Here is a 16,416-nt window from a genome sequence, read left to right on the forward strand (position 1 = left end):
AATGAAAAAGGTGTCTTGCACATCTACCTTTGATAGTGGTCACATATGCCAAATTTGGGGTCAATTGCTCAAAAAATAAGGGGGTAGTTCGAACCACAAGATTTTGCAACGGACCCACCGCCCGATCACCCGATCAACCGACCGACCAACCGACCGACCGACCGACCGATCGACCACCCGGCCACCCGGCCACCTGCCCTCAGAGTAGCTTGATTGATACACTGTATGTACTCTTACCCCCATACAAACTATATGTGGGTGGGGGGTATAATGATGTTTGTTATCATTGCAGGGTGCCTTTTGAAAGCATTGTACAAAACTGAACAGGCCAACCCTGCAGTATAGAATAAACAAAACAAAATAAATAGATACATTAACAACAAAACTGTATTCAACTGTTTTGTTTACAGGTGTAATGCCTGAAACAAATGTAACATACACAATTGAATATAACTTTAATGAAATAATTCTCATACATTAAATCTTTAGAATGCTACAGGGTGGTGTCTTATCATAATAGTCACAAAAAAATCCTTTGATAAGTGATTGGTTTCATTATCCACACTTTAGAATTGCAATCTGTTAAAGTGTGTTTCAGATGTTGCAAAACTGTTAACATCAGAAATGTTCATCATCTTTCTTTTCATGGATGTTGTAAGACCAAGATTTAGTCAAACCTGCAAAATTGAGTATGAAGGATCTGTGGCATCTAGGTAACTCCAAAAGCCATTCCTTCTGGTGTTTACACGGGTGTACCACACTTTAACATAAAAGAATTAGTTTTATAGTGCTCTCTGATAAGTTATCTTGGACACAGAACAAAAGTTGGTTTTTGTTTTTGTTTTGTTGTATTTTTTTGTTTTTTTGTTTTTTTGTTTTTTTGTTTTTTGGGGGGGGGGGTATGTTCGCGGACACCTCACTTAGACTCACAATGATCACATCACATCGCATCATCACGCCAAGACAGCATCAATGATTTACAGAGATGACAATCGAAGTGCGTGGGAAGGAGAAACTTTATTACCATACTCGCCAATCCGGCTGCCCATCAGGGCTCGTCACCTGACAAGATGCACACTGTACTTGCCGCATGAACGGCCGATACACACATCAAGACTTAAGTGTGCATTCCACTACAAAACTACGGGGAGACACGTCCACCCCTGTTGAGCGTCAGCTCACCACTCCTCGCTCATACCACCCAAGAGAGAGTATACCCACTTGCGACCGTGACCACCCACTCAAACTCTTACGGCCGTGGGGTCACCGCACGTCCCCTACCTCCTACCAGACGTGCCAGAGACACCAACTCCAGTGCTCTAAACTTATTTCATTACAATATGCTGAATTTCATGTTTATCGAACAACAGCCAGGGTACAGTCAGAAAAAAAATACATACATGTAGCCTGTTTATTGTGAGTCTGATTTCAACAGGCTCATATCTCATGTTTCATTGCATCATATCTCTTTTTTTTTTCATATCAACTTCACTGAAAACTTAGATAGGTCAGAACGTTTCACTTCATAACTTCCATGAAAAGTGATGAAACTCAAATGTAAAGACCATGTTTTTTGATTGCTGTAGAAGTCCGTTGTGAATTCAATGGAACGGGCAAATAATGAGATGCAAATTGGGGTGCCCCGTTGGGCCTGAGTTTAGCAAAGGTAGATACGGCATTCACGTCGTGAGAATTAAGCACCAACAGTACAGAAGATGTCAGATCACTTTGAGAGAAACACTTTTCAGAATATTGGACTTTGCCATGTTTTCTTTGAACTCAGCCCTTTTTTATTGCTCTTCAATTGCATCGAAATTCTCTAAGAATTTCAGAATTGTCCTAAAGCTTCACTGGAATTTTGGAAACAAATTCTGACCTGTGGTATTTCCCTTTCTGTAGTAAAAACTTTAATTCCACTGCAGTAGTGTTCAACTCCCTTATTTGCAAACAATCATAATTTGTCAACAGGACCACTGTACACACACATAAACACACTCATATACAATTGCATAAATTTATATGACTTGGGCAGGATTTGAAAGACTGTAGCAGAGCTTGAAATCAAACATGTGACTGCTGTAGCTATAAAGCACTTATTTCAAGATTGTTCAATTTTATCAGATGACGAGACCAGATGGGAAACTTGAAATCTGCATCTCAAATATTTCAAGTGGAGAGTGGTCAAAAAGTGTAAAAGAATTCTGATGAACAGTCAAGTACAACCGTGTAGTTTTGCATGTTTTTACAACATACATCAATAGCATGGAACCCTTCATCAGTAAAGCTACAATCCCTCTTTGGTGTTATCAGTATGCTTTACACTCCACTGCAATGTTGTTCATCTTCCTAATAGTAAATATTTAATGTTTTTCAACATGGGCATCAATGTAAAATGATTTCCTGAGGATTTGAATGTCATGGCAAGTCTTGAACCGAAACATGGGATAACTGCACCTCCAAAGCATTTTAGAGTATCAAATTATAGGCCTAGAAATGATGAGACAATGCAGTTGGGCAAGTTCAAATCTGCATCCTACCAGTCGCAGCGGATGGGTGCAATTAACTCACTGTTTTCATTTTGACCTGACCTCGCTTTCCTCTTGAATGAACATGTTTCGCACAAAAACCACTAGGAAAGTGTCGCAGCAAAACTGCTGTAACTTTACTATTTATTCATATTTTTTGACAATTGAAACGGTTATGAAAAGTAAAAACCTCATTTTAACCTGTCTTTTTTAAATAATGACGATAAAATATTCCAAAATGGAACATAACTTCACTCTCAAAACAGAAAATAATTGTCAAAATCGTTGCTAAAATTTCACATTTTGACTTCGTGAACAATAAACAAGAGACCCGCGGGTCTAGCGCTCACCTGAGTATTGCAAATTCACCTTTCACGCAGTCACTAATCTAAATTATTCACAGCTCTACCAAAATTTGACCAGGCATTCTCAAGTAGAAAATGAAAATGTACAATAAGGGCCCAAATTTTTTAAGATTCCTTAATTTGGGGGAATTGGGGCCCCCTGGGGGCCTCTGGGTGGGGCATGGTGCCCATTTTGATAAATTGAGATCCTGACCTCCTAGGGATGCTACCTGCCAAGTTTGACGAAAATCCATCATGAGGTTTTCAGGAAGAAGATGAAAATGTACGATTCAGGCCTCCATTTGGACCTTCCCAACCAACCCCCCTGCCCCCAAGAGGGGCACTCCTGGATCTCCTATGAACAAACTTTAAACTACAGTCATTAATGTACTCACTCATAGTATTATCTTAGTTCTATAACTTCTGATTCTAGAGAAGATTTTCAAAGATTCCTTCATTTTGGGGGTTTGGGCCCCCCTGGGGGCCACCTGGGTGGGGCATGGTGCCCATTTTAACAAATTGAGATCCTAACCCCCTAGGGATGCCACCTGCCATGTTTGGTGAAAATGGGTCATGGGGTTCTCAAAAAGAAGATAAAAATGTACAATTTAGGCCCCATTAGGACCCCTCCTCACCCCCCTACCCTGGGTCCCAAGGGGAGCACCCCTGATTCTGCCATGAACAAACTTGAAACTACACTCATCAATGTACTAACGCATAGTATTAACTTAGCTCTATCACTTCTGGTTCTAGAGAAGAAGATTTTTACAGATTCCTTAATTTTGGGGGGTTTGGGCCCCCTGGGGGCCCCCTTGGTGGGGCATGGTGCCCATTTTAACAAATTGAGATCCTAACCCCCTAGGGATGCTACCTGCCAAGTTTGGTGAAAATGGGTCATGGGGTTCTCAAGAAGAAGATGAAAATGTACAATTTAGGCCCCATTAGAACCCCTCCCCACCCCCCTCCCCTGGGTCCCAAGGGGGGCACCCCTGATTCTGCCATGGACAAACTTGAAACTACATGTCATCAATGTACTAACTCATAGTATTAACTTAGCTCTATCACTTCTGGTTCTAGAGAAGAAGATTTTTACAGATTCTTTAATTTGAGGGGGGTGGGGTTTGGGCCCCCCTGGGTGGGGCATGGTGCCCATTTTAACAAATTGAGTTCCTAACCCCCTAGGGATGCTACCTGCGAAGTTTGATGAAAATAGGTCTTGGGGTTTTCAAGAAGAAGATGAAAATGTAAAAAGTTTACGTACGACGCACGACGGACGACGGACGCCGGACGAAGGGCGATCGCAATAGCTCACTTGAGCCTTTGGCTCAGGTGAGCTAAAAACTTTCAAGTATGTTACTAAGTATGTATTTCTTTACGGAACTCTAAAATATCACATTCGAGAAGTCATGCGTCCGGATATGTCTGGAAATAATCGAAAGAGGTGCACTTTCTACCTTCGTTCCGAGCACGAAATTTCGTAGTCATTCGCACACGGGAAGACAGGGTACAGTCCCACGTACCCACATCTTTGTTGCTCTCACGTCACCTGTACTTCAGTACCATACGGCACTGCTGTACTCTGATCGTAACTCGTACTGGGAATTCATAGTTGTAATGTTACTTACTAGTGCAGTAAAATCTGCGTAAAGTCCGAATACTCCAATGTCATGAATTTGCAACTGGTATCATAGCTGATAGATATTCACATTTTTGCTACTTTCTTTTTAATAGGCCAGTTCTTGTTTTTGAGGTGGCGAAGTCCCCTGCAGCACATTGCTACATTGTACTTATCGACACCCCCTAGCCCACTCTCATAGCGTAGCATGCATGTGCAGTGTACTAGGCATCCGCAGCATGCAGCCACCTCGCATCTCGCGCAGTGACAGTACGCTGCATTGCATCGACCAATCAGCTCGCTGGATCGAAGCAGCATGGGAAAGTCCATTCATTGGGCAAGCACAAATCAGTTTTTCTTAGAATATGACGTCATTATTCTTGTTTGCTGCTCCCGTACAATTTGAGATTTCTGACAAGATTCCTCATTTTTTTTCACTTGTAACTTCAAAAATACATAGTTCGGCAAAGCAAACACCACCCTGCTAACGTCCGCCCATGTCTAATGAATATGTATGTCAAGTTTCATGAATATTAAGTGGTGCGACCAGATGAGTCTGGAAATAATCGGAGGGTAGTTTTCCGAGACAGCGAAACATAAAATGTTGAATAACTTCGAAAGTTTTCAATCGTTTCTCATGATTTTTCGTATGTACCGTAGATAGAAATCATGATTTCGCATTGATTCTGAAAGTTTTAGCGATTTTGGTCAATGTATAGCGGAGATATAAGAAGGTGAAATTTTGGTGAAAATGAGAATGCCCGATTCGCACTGCCTCGATGACGGTTGAAAATTCAAAACGTTTCGTGGGTTTCGGGGGAGTTAATTATAGTCGTCCGCTGCGACTGTTACTATATATCAAGGGGAAAGTAACAGCACACCTGGTCAAAAATTCTAGGAAGCAGTCCGAAGTTTTTTACAAGTATACAGACATTACAAGACGGGACCCTTGCTACTGCATTGGAAAAGCCAAGCGTAAGATGTACATTGTAAATCAAATAATTGTTTAACCCAGAGCTACCAAGTCTCACGCATTCTGCGTGAGACTCAAGCATTTAGGGGCCGTCTCACGATCTCACATATGGCACCCATTTTTCTCACGCACCGCGCGAAATCGGCAACTTGGGCCTGGAATAATGAGCATAGCTCAAAAGATTAAAGTGATAGTTGCCATTGAAAGTATATTTTCCTTTTGTCTTTCAAAATAAGTAAAAAATAGTCACTTAAGTATGCACCTGATCGCACCATTGAAAGCTAAAAATTGAAAAAGCTCCCTACCGTGGGAGGCTACAGGGGGAAAAACCCCTCCCACACCCTCGCTCGCGTGCACATTCGCTCGCCGAGATGCCGAGTCATGAAAATCTCACTCATAAAAATTTTGTGAACTTGGCATCCTTGTTAACCATCATTCTATATTCGCAGCTCTGAGGAAGAATGTGCAAAAGCAGCAAACACTGCTCTGGTTATGCAGGTGTCATACTAGGCATATTCACATACACTGAAAGAGCGCAATTTCAAATCATTCTAATCTTCTGAATTGTAACAAGAGCTTGCCCACTAATAATAGTACAGTAGCAAGCACTACAGGCACTTACACAGTAGCAAGGATTCGCATTACACTTTTAATACTAGTAGTACAGAAGCAAACATTCAAGCACTCATACAGCAGACACTCACGGAACAGACAACACAGAATACAGTGTATGATTGCACAGCCAACAACGGTAGCCTATGAGGAATTACCAATAATACATTGGAAAATACTATCATACGGCACAGTGAAAATCAAGCAGCCAAATGACACGTTTTCACCCGTTGAGGATGGGTTGATTTTGCTACAACACGCATTTCCCATACACACCTGCCCGAGTATACTCGGGACTCGTCCTCAACGGGTTAAAACATGCCGCTAAGATCTTGTTTCACACCTTAAATTTGTATGATCTACAAACTTTCTTATAAATCGTTATCCCTTTACAGAAACATGATTGGCTTTGTTTAATTTTACTTGAAATTTTTATGAAAGTCATATCAAAGAACATGGAGTGGAGATTCCCATTGTAGTGAAAAACTGCCAGATACCATGAGCTATTACTTGTGAAAGGCGGTCTATTAGACAAGTGCCTATACTTTTGTACTTAGCCCAACTGGGCAAACAATAGCATTTTTCCTGCTTCTATTCCGGGTTTTTTCAATGGTTACGTTGGTTACAGTGACTACAGGAATTACAGGTTTGTGTGCAGCAGGAAATTCAAGAACCAGTGATGCCTGAATTCGTGGATAAGGAAATGACATGTACCGGTACTCTGTAAAATACAGTATACATGTATTTATGCATACTATCTGACTTGTGGGAAGGCACACATGTAGCTTTCAAGTGAATGTAGCATAATTCTATTATTATCTCTCTACATCCTTTAATTATTGGACAAGATGATGTCTCCCAACATTGAACATGGACATTTAAATACTAGAAAGCAACATAATCTTTTTGCAAGAGCAAATCAAATTTGCTTTTAAAATCTCTAGGCTCTTAGCAAGGTAAAACTCAAAAGAGGTGACTAGCTGGGGGATGTTGTGAAGGGGGCCCTATGGTATCCCCCTTTCTTTAATAGGGAGGCCTAACAATTGCACATTTTAATTGGTACAACTGTATGATCTGGTACATAAGTCCTTTAGTAATAATTTCAACACATTCACATCTATGGGTACACCTACAGGAAAATCTTGAAACTTTGGGCTTAGGCATATAACATGTTCGGACTGTAAGGATTTTGGAGACATTTTTTAACATTTCCTTATGTTGTGGAGGGGGGGGGGGGATTCAATTTGAGGATTCGTTTGTCAGAGATCGACAGTTAGGACTGGGTGAACTCCAGAAGAATTTGCAGCCCTGGACTTTTAAACCCCCATTAAAGGGGAAATCCAGTCCAATTAATTTAGCCTGATAAGAAAGAGTAAAATATTATGAGTCCAACAGTAAAATTTTGATCGAAATCGGGTGAAAAATAAGGAAGTTATGAGATTCCGGAGTTTTGCTAATTTTTCAGGAAACAGTTCTTGAACATTCAATATTTATCAAATGGAAAAGTGAGCATATCATCCCCTCACAACTTGACATAGTTTGTACATAAGATTTTGACATTTCCAGTTTTTCATTCCAATGCAATCATGCCTGAGGCTCAAATCCTGGTACCGTATATCTAAACCGATCACTATTTTGAAGTTTAATATTCAACCAGGAATAACATCATACTTTGTATATTTCAGACTTCAATGACAGAAACATTGAATTTTCGTTGTTTTTTGTACACGATCAATGGAAAATTGTGAGGGTATGAAAAGGGTAGCTCACTCATTTGCATATTCATATCCACTGTACAAAAACTGTTTTGCAGAAATTAGCAAAGCTTCAAAATGTCATAACTTCCTTATTTTTCATCCGAATTCAGTCAAATTTTTACCACTGAATTCGTGAAATTTTATTCTTTTTTATCAGACTAACTTACATTTGGACTGGATTTCCCCTTTAATGGGGAGTGACACAACATATGCTCTGCAGACACGTACATAGTGTATATTGTATGTTCTGAAAATTGTGACAGATGCTCCATGACATTTGCTCCTCTGGCAATTGCTCCACCGATATTTGCTCCGCCGACATTTACTCCGCCGACATGTATTCTACCATTCACAATTGCTCCATCGACAACTGCTCCACCAGCATTTGCTCCGAAGATACTTGGATTGCTCCGCTAACAATTAGCTCCACCTTCACTTTCTTCAAAGATATGACAGAAATATAAGCTCTGCCACCAAGAGCTCCACCAGCTCTCCTGACAATTGAATTCTCAAGTTCATTTGACCCGTTCCTTGCAGGAACCTGGTATACCAGGTTCCTTTGGTGTCAACTGATACACGGGAACCTGGTACAATTGTACCCACCATCACTCCGGGGCCTGTCTTTTTTTGCTTTAGCCATATCATTTCCTGCTTCACTGTGTATACTCTGGCAATCTAAGCCCCAAACATATTCCTTGGAGCATCAGCATCAGTAAGATCAAGAGGAAAAATTAACTACAGTATGTACAATCTTTTCCCCCTTTGTTGGTAGTGCATACATGAATAATAATAGTTTGCCACATGCACTCCTTATGTTTCTGTGTTGGCACCAAGAGCTCTGTGATTTTAACCCGTTCCTTCCGCAATTCTCTAAATACGTTCAATGTCCCCGAATGAGATTCTTTTTGCCCGTCAACAGAGAATGAACAGGCTGGTAATCCACCTGTACAAAAGCAGTCAAGCAGTGCATTCATCCCCTCCCCACGGTCAACTACATGTGCCCTTGAACAATAGAAATATCGATCGGGTGCGATGTATGAATAGAGCATGCGCTGATGGGCTCACAGACTCTTTTGTTCTACACAAATCAGGCACCAGAATGCGATGACTGGAGTCAGCAAACACAGATATCTACTGTGATCAGCTTTGATCGCTAATGTAAATGTTCATACAAGTTTTGTAGCAGAGCAAGGGCAAACTAAATCAGAACAAAGGTAAAAAATACTGTGATATACGAATTCTTCAAACAGGAAGAGAACAAGTGGTGATAGAATAAACTCTAACCTTTTTATCAAACCCATTTTCGGGGACTTTATAACACAAAGAAGAATGAATTTAGGCCACGAAAGCAGGCAGTCTTGTCTTCATCTTGGGAACCTGGTATACCAGGTTCCCATAAGGAATGAGTTAAGGCCCGGCCACACTGCCCAAAAGTCGCGTTAACACATGAATCACGCAAGAAATTTGGTTATGCTTGCTTGTCCGTTGAGAATTTTCGCTGATTTACGCGATGAAAATCACCGATGAATTGTGCAAGAACTACGGAAAGATCACGCAAAAATCACTAACAAACCACGCACTTTCAGCGCATAGGCACACAAAGGCCCCAAATAGGGCGAATTCGTGGTTATGCGCCACGACTGAGGTCCACGGAAAACCACGCATAATCTGCACATTATCACTAATGAACTACGTATGAATAGCGCATGATTCGCGCATGAACGCGATAGCAGCAACATTTTCGCGAACGATCATTGATATTCCACGCATATTTCGCACATTGTTCACGTAAGAACTACGCACACTATGCAAAAATTACATAAAACAGCGCAATACTGCGCAAACTTTTATGCGAAGCCGAGTTTTGAGCTGCTCAAAACCTGGAATCACGTAAAGCGCCGATCCGGCGCACATCGGTGGACAACTACGAATGTTCCACTTCAGACAAACTCATGAAATGCAGAAATCGCGCATGTATCACGTAAGGCTCAAAATTCTTACGTGATTCATGCATTTACGCGACTGTTGGGCAGTGTGACCAGGCCTTTAGACCAATATGGTCTGGGACAAATTTTCTACTTTGCTTTCATGATGTCTACCACCACAAGCATACACAATTTAACTCATTTTAATATTGGCTTGGCAGGTTGCATTTGCAGAAGTACCAGAGTATTACTGGACTATTATACACACATACAGGTTACAGAGCATTATATGTTAATTAGCTCATTATGGTAATCATGATATTTCAGACACTTCCACCATTTGAAAGTACAAACTGATGTTATAAAAAAATGGATTCAAGGTCATAGAAAACCTTTAAAAAGTCTTATCATCTGTGTTTTGGGGTTTCCTGCAGTCAAATTAACCACATATTGCATATTGCACAGCTTAAATGCTAAAAATATGTAGGCTAATGAAAATAATTGCTATTCGATATTTGTTTTGACACACAAAACTCAATGCAATCTTTGAGTATTCAATCTATAGCCGCCCTTTTAAATAGTCCTTTCTCTCCAGGGATTTTGGACAATAAGTACAACACAAATAGGGTTTTTTGCGGTCACTTTAATACTGGCACTCAAAGCAGTTTGAGCATGGAACAAGAACCTTTGGGAATTTTGGGGAATAAAGTGATGAAACAAGCTCGTTTTACTTTTGTATACTATGTGAAACATGCAAAACATTGAATCTTTCATGCATCATGCATGTACTTATTGAATTTTCACATTTCTTATCCTGGAGAATGTTTTCCAGGTGTGAGAGTTCAAACTCCCTTTGAATGCTGAACATGTGTCTACCTATGGTGCACTGTGCCAAAGTGCACATATACACCAGAGATTATGTCCCTACACAGGAAGTTTGTCTTAAACTATTCACAGATACAATTGTAGTCTGGCATGACTATCTGATCTCTCCTGAGATCCTTCCAACATCCTCCCTTACTTCCTTCCTTCCTTCATATACAACTTACAAGGCCTTTTCCTCTTTCACTTTCAATTTTACTCAACTGTCAGTGCTACATCAACGTAGTCAAACACCGTTATGACTCTGACATGTAATGTACACATTTAATAGCAAGCAGAAGTTACCTACAAAATGCTTCATCTGATGTCATATCTTTATAATCATAATCTCTCTTACACACAGTGAATTGCATGACATGTAGTCAACAGCACGAGGAATATATGGACCCTTACGATAGGTACTGTATGATGTCCTCACACTTGAACTTTGTTCATTCAGAGATCTGTTTGCATGTGAGGGTGAGAACAAATGTTGCAATTTACACGTCAATCCTGACCTGCTGCATAGACCTGGCATATTATTGCTTTCCTCACGGGCTATTGATATTAAGTCAAATAGAACATGTATTCTGGCTTCTTGACTAAAGTTCCTATTGATTTAATCCTGAAATACTCTGAGGCTTTCATGATACAATGACCAATTTCTGAGAAATTGACAGCTCCTTGACTCGTGCGGGCCTTATTCTGCACTTGCTGACATAGTTTTATCACTTAATGACTAAACTACTCCACTCACAATATAAGCCTGGAGCATTTAAAAGTTAAATCCACATTTGGGGAGGAGATGGAATGGTGAATTCCTTTTGTTTAACTGTGATTTACATAGAAGACTCCCTATACTCCAAGGGTATGCTTTGCTTAGTTTTTACTGATATGACCTGTGGTTTTGATATCTTGATGAACTGCACAATTTCTGTAATACTTTCACAGGATTCATGCTGACTTTATTTCGGGAAAGATTCTCCTACTTCACACTAAAATCTGAGTTGGGGAGAGAAACAACCATTTTTTTAAAGGATATCAATCAGTTTGATCAATCATACATTCATTAAATATAAAATGATTTGAACAATAGTTATAATAATATTTTTCTAGAATAAATGGTACACAGTTATGGTCTATTGAGATCTCCTTATATTTTACGATTTATTGTGAAATTTTTATATGGGCGGATGTTTTGTGATACAGCTGACCAACACATATGATATGAATCAAAATGTGATAACGTAAACATTGTTTCAATCACTGCTCCCAATGGTAAACAGTACCTTTAAGGCTTTGAGCTTAACCCACTTTATTTGCAACAACATGTACAGGGCTGCTGCCAGATTGTGTTTCATTCATTTGGGAAAATTCAAAACAATATAGGCCTACTGCTTTTATGAATTCATGCAATTCATGAATAGTACTCAAATTTGCCAGCAATGGGTGATTGTATGAATTAATTCTGTACAAGACAAATAAGAAAAAACTAGCAGGTAAACTGAATCATGTGACCTGAAATGACCTTTAGCTGTGGTATAAGAATTTGGACAGCATGGCAACAACATACAGCCTAGTGCATCTCTGACAAATTTGGTCACATTTGGAGTAACAGCTGGGAAAGTTCCTTGTCACAAGAGATTGTGGCATTATGTTCACTTTGACATCTGGAATATGCAACAGATGATGAAAGACAGGTGAGAGATGAACAGATGCCACTTGGATCTCTTAGCAATGCCTCCACCTTCAGTGGGTGAGACAAAACTGTGAGGAAAGCTGGTCACTCAACAAAACATATTTGAGAAAATATGCTACAAGATTGAATAGATGCAGACAAGTCTGAGGAACACCTGTGTTCCACAATCTACCATAAAATGACCAAATTTCTATTATTGAACTATTAACCAAATATTTCAAAATTCAAAATTGACACAATCTCTCTTTAAACTGGTATCAAAATTTGTGTGTTGTGGGCTTTACAAAAATCTATCAGCAGTGTACCATGCAAGGGGAAAAAATCCTCTCCCAAATCAGCCATTTTATTTAACTTGCCATGTTACAAGTGATCATTCAACTGAGACAAAAAATTAAAAAAATTAAGTGGTTTTGCATCCACAGACACCTACACAACTACATACACTGTAAGGTTCATCTCTCACTGCGATACATGTATCTATCTACTGTGATAATTTCATGTCTACGGGTAAGCAACACAACTCCACCTTTCCTAAACTTTGTGGAATATGTGATATGCTCCAACTGAATGGCCTCTGAAACGTCCAGTTAAATAGCAGCACAGCATTCATTAATAAATTCATCACAATCTCCAGCTTTACCCTCTCTACTTGCACCCTAATTACCACCTACACCCTAATTACTAGCGTTTTCCCTGAGCTTTGCAATTGTCAAGCTTGAACCTACTACACATGGACTAATCAGTATACTAATTTTAATCAAATTTCATTTGAATCAAAGTTAACTAATTCATGCACAGATCTGTTTCAGTCCAAAGTGGCCCAACAACATTTTGAAAATGTTTTCCTGCTTTGATCTCATCATCATCACTGGTAGAGCCTAGTCTGAATACTAGTAAATCCAAAACGGTGCTTTGAGAAATCTAAAAGCTACATGCACAGAAGACAATAACACCCTTAAAGAGGAAATCCACCCAAAATGAATAAACTCTAAAAGAAAGAGAGAGAGAAAAAAAAGATCACTTCAACTTTCCAGCAAGGCAGAAAGAGGATAATAGATAATGAAGGTACAACATTTTGTTATGAATCTATCATGCCCTCACAATCCCTCACAGACATTCAGAAGAAAAAATGATTTTTAGCTAAAAGCCTAAGGTCAGGATACAGGTAAAAGGCTAGAGTACATGATGTAAGCATGTATATTCCCATTTTATATATCAAAATAGATCAGTTATTCAGTTAACACTAGCTCCATTTTTTTTTTTTTTGGGGGGGGGGGGTGGTTTTAAGTTTTTTAAAGCAAGTTTACAGCTGAAATGCGAAATTTTTTACATTTTCTCTGTATGAAATTAATAAGAAATGGTGGGAGCATGACACAATGTACATGCTCACATTCTTACAATATTTAAAACAATGATAGGATTGGATACACTCCCTAAAATAAATGTGACCCTGCACCTCAAAACAAACAAAAAGTCGCCAGACATGAATTTTTAGTTAAGACCATATTCTGAAAAAGCAGACTTTAAGCTTTAAAATGATGTATACTCAAATCAAATGGACTCTCCTAACCTATCTAAATATTGGAAAGAAAGCACAAACTCAGGAAAAGTGTGAACTGAGAAAAGAGGCTCTGAAGTACAGTGTCTATTCAAGCGCTTAATCTTTACTAAACCATGCTGGATGTGCGATGAATGGGATAAAAAACAGGAAGTAAACCACCAGAGTAGCAACAATGAAGGGATTATCAGATTTAACAGAAATTAAGCATGCCTCATTAACACATTCTGTCCATAATCAATTCCAACTTTCAAAGCAGTAGCACTATCCTTTCAAAAGTTATTAGAGTTGAAAGTGAAGAGTGTGGACAAGGTTTTTCAGAAATGAAAAAGGGATTCTAAAGACACATCTAATCACACTATTCTACCAAAAATGTTCGAGATAAACTGCTAAAAAAACACATTTTTCTGCCCGTTTTATGATACCAAATTTTAGCACAATGTAAAAGAAGACCCGCTCTTTCAGAAAATATGAAAAAGTCAAGTTCGGCTAGGTTGACCCATTTCACTTATTTTCAGTCCTCACACAAAATCAGTGTGTGTGATTTATATACGATTTGAGGTGCACGGTCACAAATGCAGTAGGGCCGAGGGTCTATACAGTATGTCCCAAAAAAAATTACAACGGGACTCCCCGCAATGATATCTTTAAAAATAGAAAATCAATCTAAATACAAATTCAGGGTATGAAACTATAACTCATTGCCCACATCTTACAGTGCGGTAAAACCCCATTCGATTTGCTTCAGTGATCAAAGAGAAATGAGGAATTTTGTAGAGGATGTCGGAATCTCTTTTGTCCAAGTTCTGTCTATTATTCACGCACTAGAGCATTGAATTGCTAAAATTGGAAAAATTAGACTCATGACATGCTTTACAACAATCTATATTTCTCTGTTACCGCTTAACCAAATTGAATGAGGTTTTCTGCAAAATAGAGCTAAGATGTTATATTTTAAGGCCCCGAAGTAGCATTTAAACAGGTCGATCATTTTGGATGTTATCAATTCGAAAATTTGATTGTAATTTTTGAGGGACATACTGCATTATGTCCCACAAAAATTACAATCAGATTTTCGCATTGATAACATCCAATATGATTATTGTTTTTCAATGCTACTTCAGGGTCTTGAAATATAACATCTTAGCTGTATTTTGCAGAAATCCCAATTCGATTTGGTCAAGCGGTCACAGAGAAATGGGGATTGTAGTAAAGCATGTCATGAGTCTGATTCTTCCAAGTTTAGCACTTCGATGATTTTGTGTGTGAACAATAGACAGAACTTGGACAAAAGAGATTCCCGACATCCTCTACAAAATTCCTCATTTCTCTTTGACCACTGAAGCAAATCGAATGGGGTTTTCTGTAAGATGTGGGCAATGAGTTATAGTTTCATACCCTGAATTTGTATTTAGATTGATGCAATATTTTAAAGATATCATTGCGTAGGGCCCCGTTGTAATTTTTTTGGGACATACGGTACATGTACTTGCATGCTAGCAGTTTCTGAGGAGGTTGGACTCCAGGGCCCCGTTTCATAAAAAAGTTATGCCAAATATGATAGCAACTCTTGCTGGGATGACCATTGTCATGGTAACAACAAGAATCCAGCTTCCTGATCTGTTGCTTTTGTATTGGAAGTTGTTATTCCAGCAAGAGTTGCTATCCCAACATCTTTTATGAAATGGGGCCCAGGACAGGACAGCACGTGACCCTAGCAACACTTTAGTTTACTTTTGCCACCCAAGACGTTCTAGATGGAACTCGGCTCAAGATTCATTCTCGAGCTGAATCTTGTACTCAAGGCTTTATAGATTAATGGTAAACAGTCAAAGCGAAGTACATCGTATCTACAAGAAAGTGCAGTATAGTAGACTACCAACATCAAACAACAATTGAACAGAGAGAGCGAGCATTGAGAAAAGTCGAAGGTCCTACCTTGTTTTCAAGTTCGCCATAAAATGTTCCTCTGTTATTTCATCCAAGAGGACAAAATCTCCTTTCCCAAACTGAGTGCCTTCTTGATGCGCCATTTCGCTTGCTTCATACACCTCTCATCAAAAGTGAATACCCGGTACTGTACTGTAATGCTCCTTTTGTCACATTACTCTAGTAGTAGTTTTTCAAGTGGGGATCGGGTTAAAAACCTTCCCCGGCCCGGGTCACCGGTCTGCACACACGTACGGCACGACAAGTTTCCCCTCTGTGCCACCGTCGGGACTGTCAGCTCACCGATCACATGCACGGTCGGTCTGGCTGGTCGTCGGCTGAGTTCTGTCGGTGACTGCTACAGTGTGCTATGCACAAACTTTAATATTTGTGCGCAAATAAATCCCCATCACTGTGAGTGTGTTGACATCAGACTGCGCAGCACATGTGGACGCGTCAGTGTATAGCCTACTATTCAGGCACTCTCTATCAAGATGATTACATATTCGATATATAATTCTCAAAACAGTCATATTTCTTGACTTTAGACAAACAAATTTCATATTTTCCTTGTCTGAATAAGTTTCAAATCACTGTAGATGATAATTTTAATACTTT

The 16,416-nt window shown here is 39.4% G+C and overlaps 1 protein-coding gene across 1 annotated transcript in view; it reads right to left on the bottom strand.

The window, feature by feature from the left end:
* The window catches only part of LOC139728551 (unconventional myosin-Id-like), a 105,497-nt gene extending 89,333 nt beyond the window's left edge, over positions 1–16,164 (bottom strand). The window contains exon 1 of the mRNA XM_071639488.1: positions 15,808–16,164. Within this exon, the coding sequence (XP_071495589.1) occupies positions 15,808–15,902 (95 nt within the window). The 5' untranslated portion in view covers positions 15,903–16,164. The remainder of the gene's footprint in view (positions 1–15,807) is intronic.
* Positions 16,165–16,416: the final 252 nt, after the last annotated feature.

This window comes from Diadema antillarum, unplaced genomic scaffold, assembly GCF_040938485.1.
Source record: "Diadema antillarum isolate AM-2024a unplaced genomic scaffold, OU_Dant_1.0 seq00000183_RagTag, whole genome shotgun sequence".
Classification (NCBI taxonomy): domain Eukaryota; kingdom Metazoa; phylum Echinodermata; class Echinoidea; order Diadematoida; family Diadematidae; genus Diadema; species Diadema antillarum.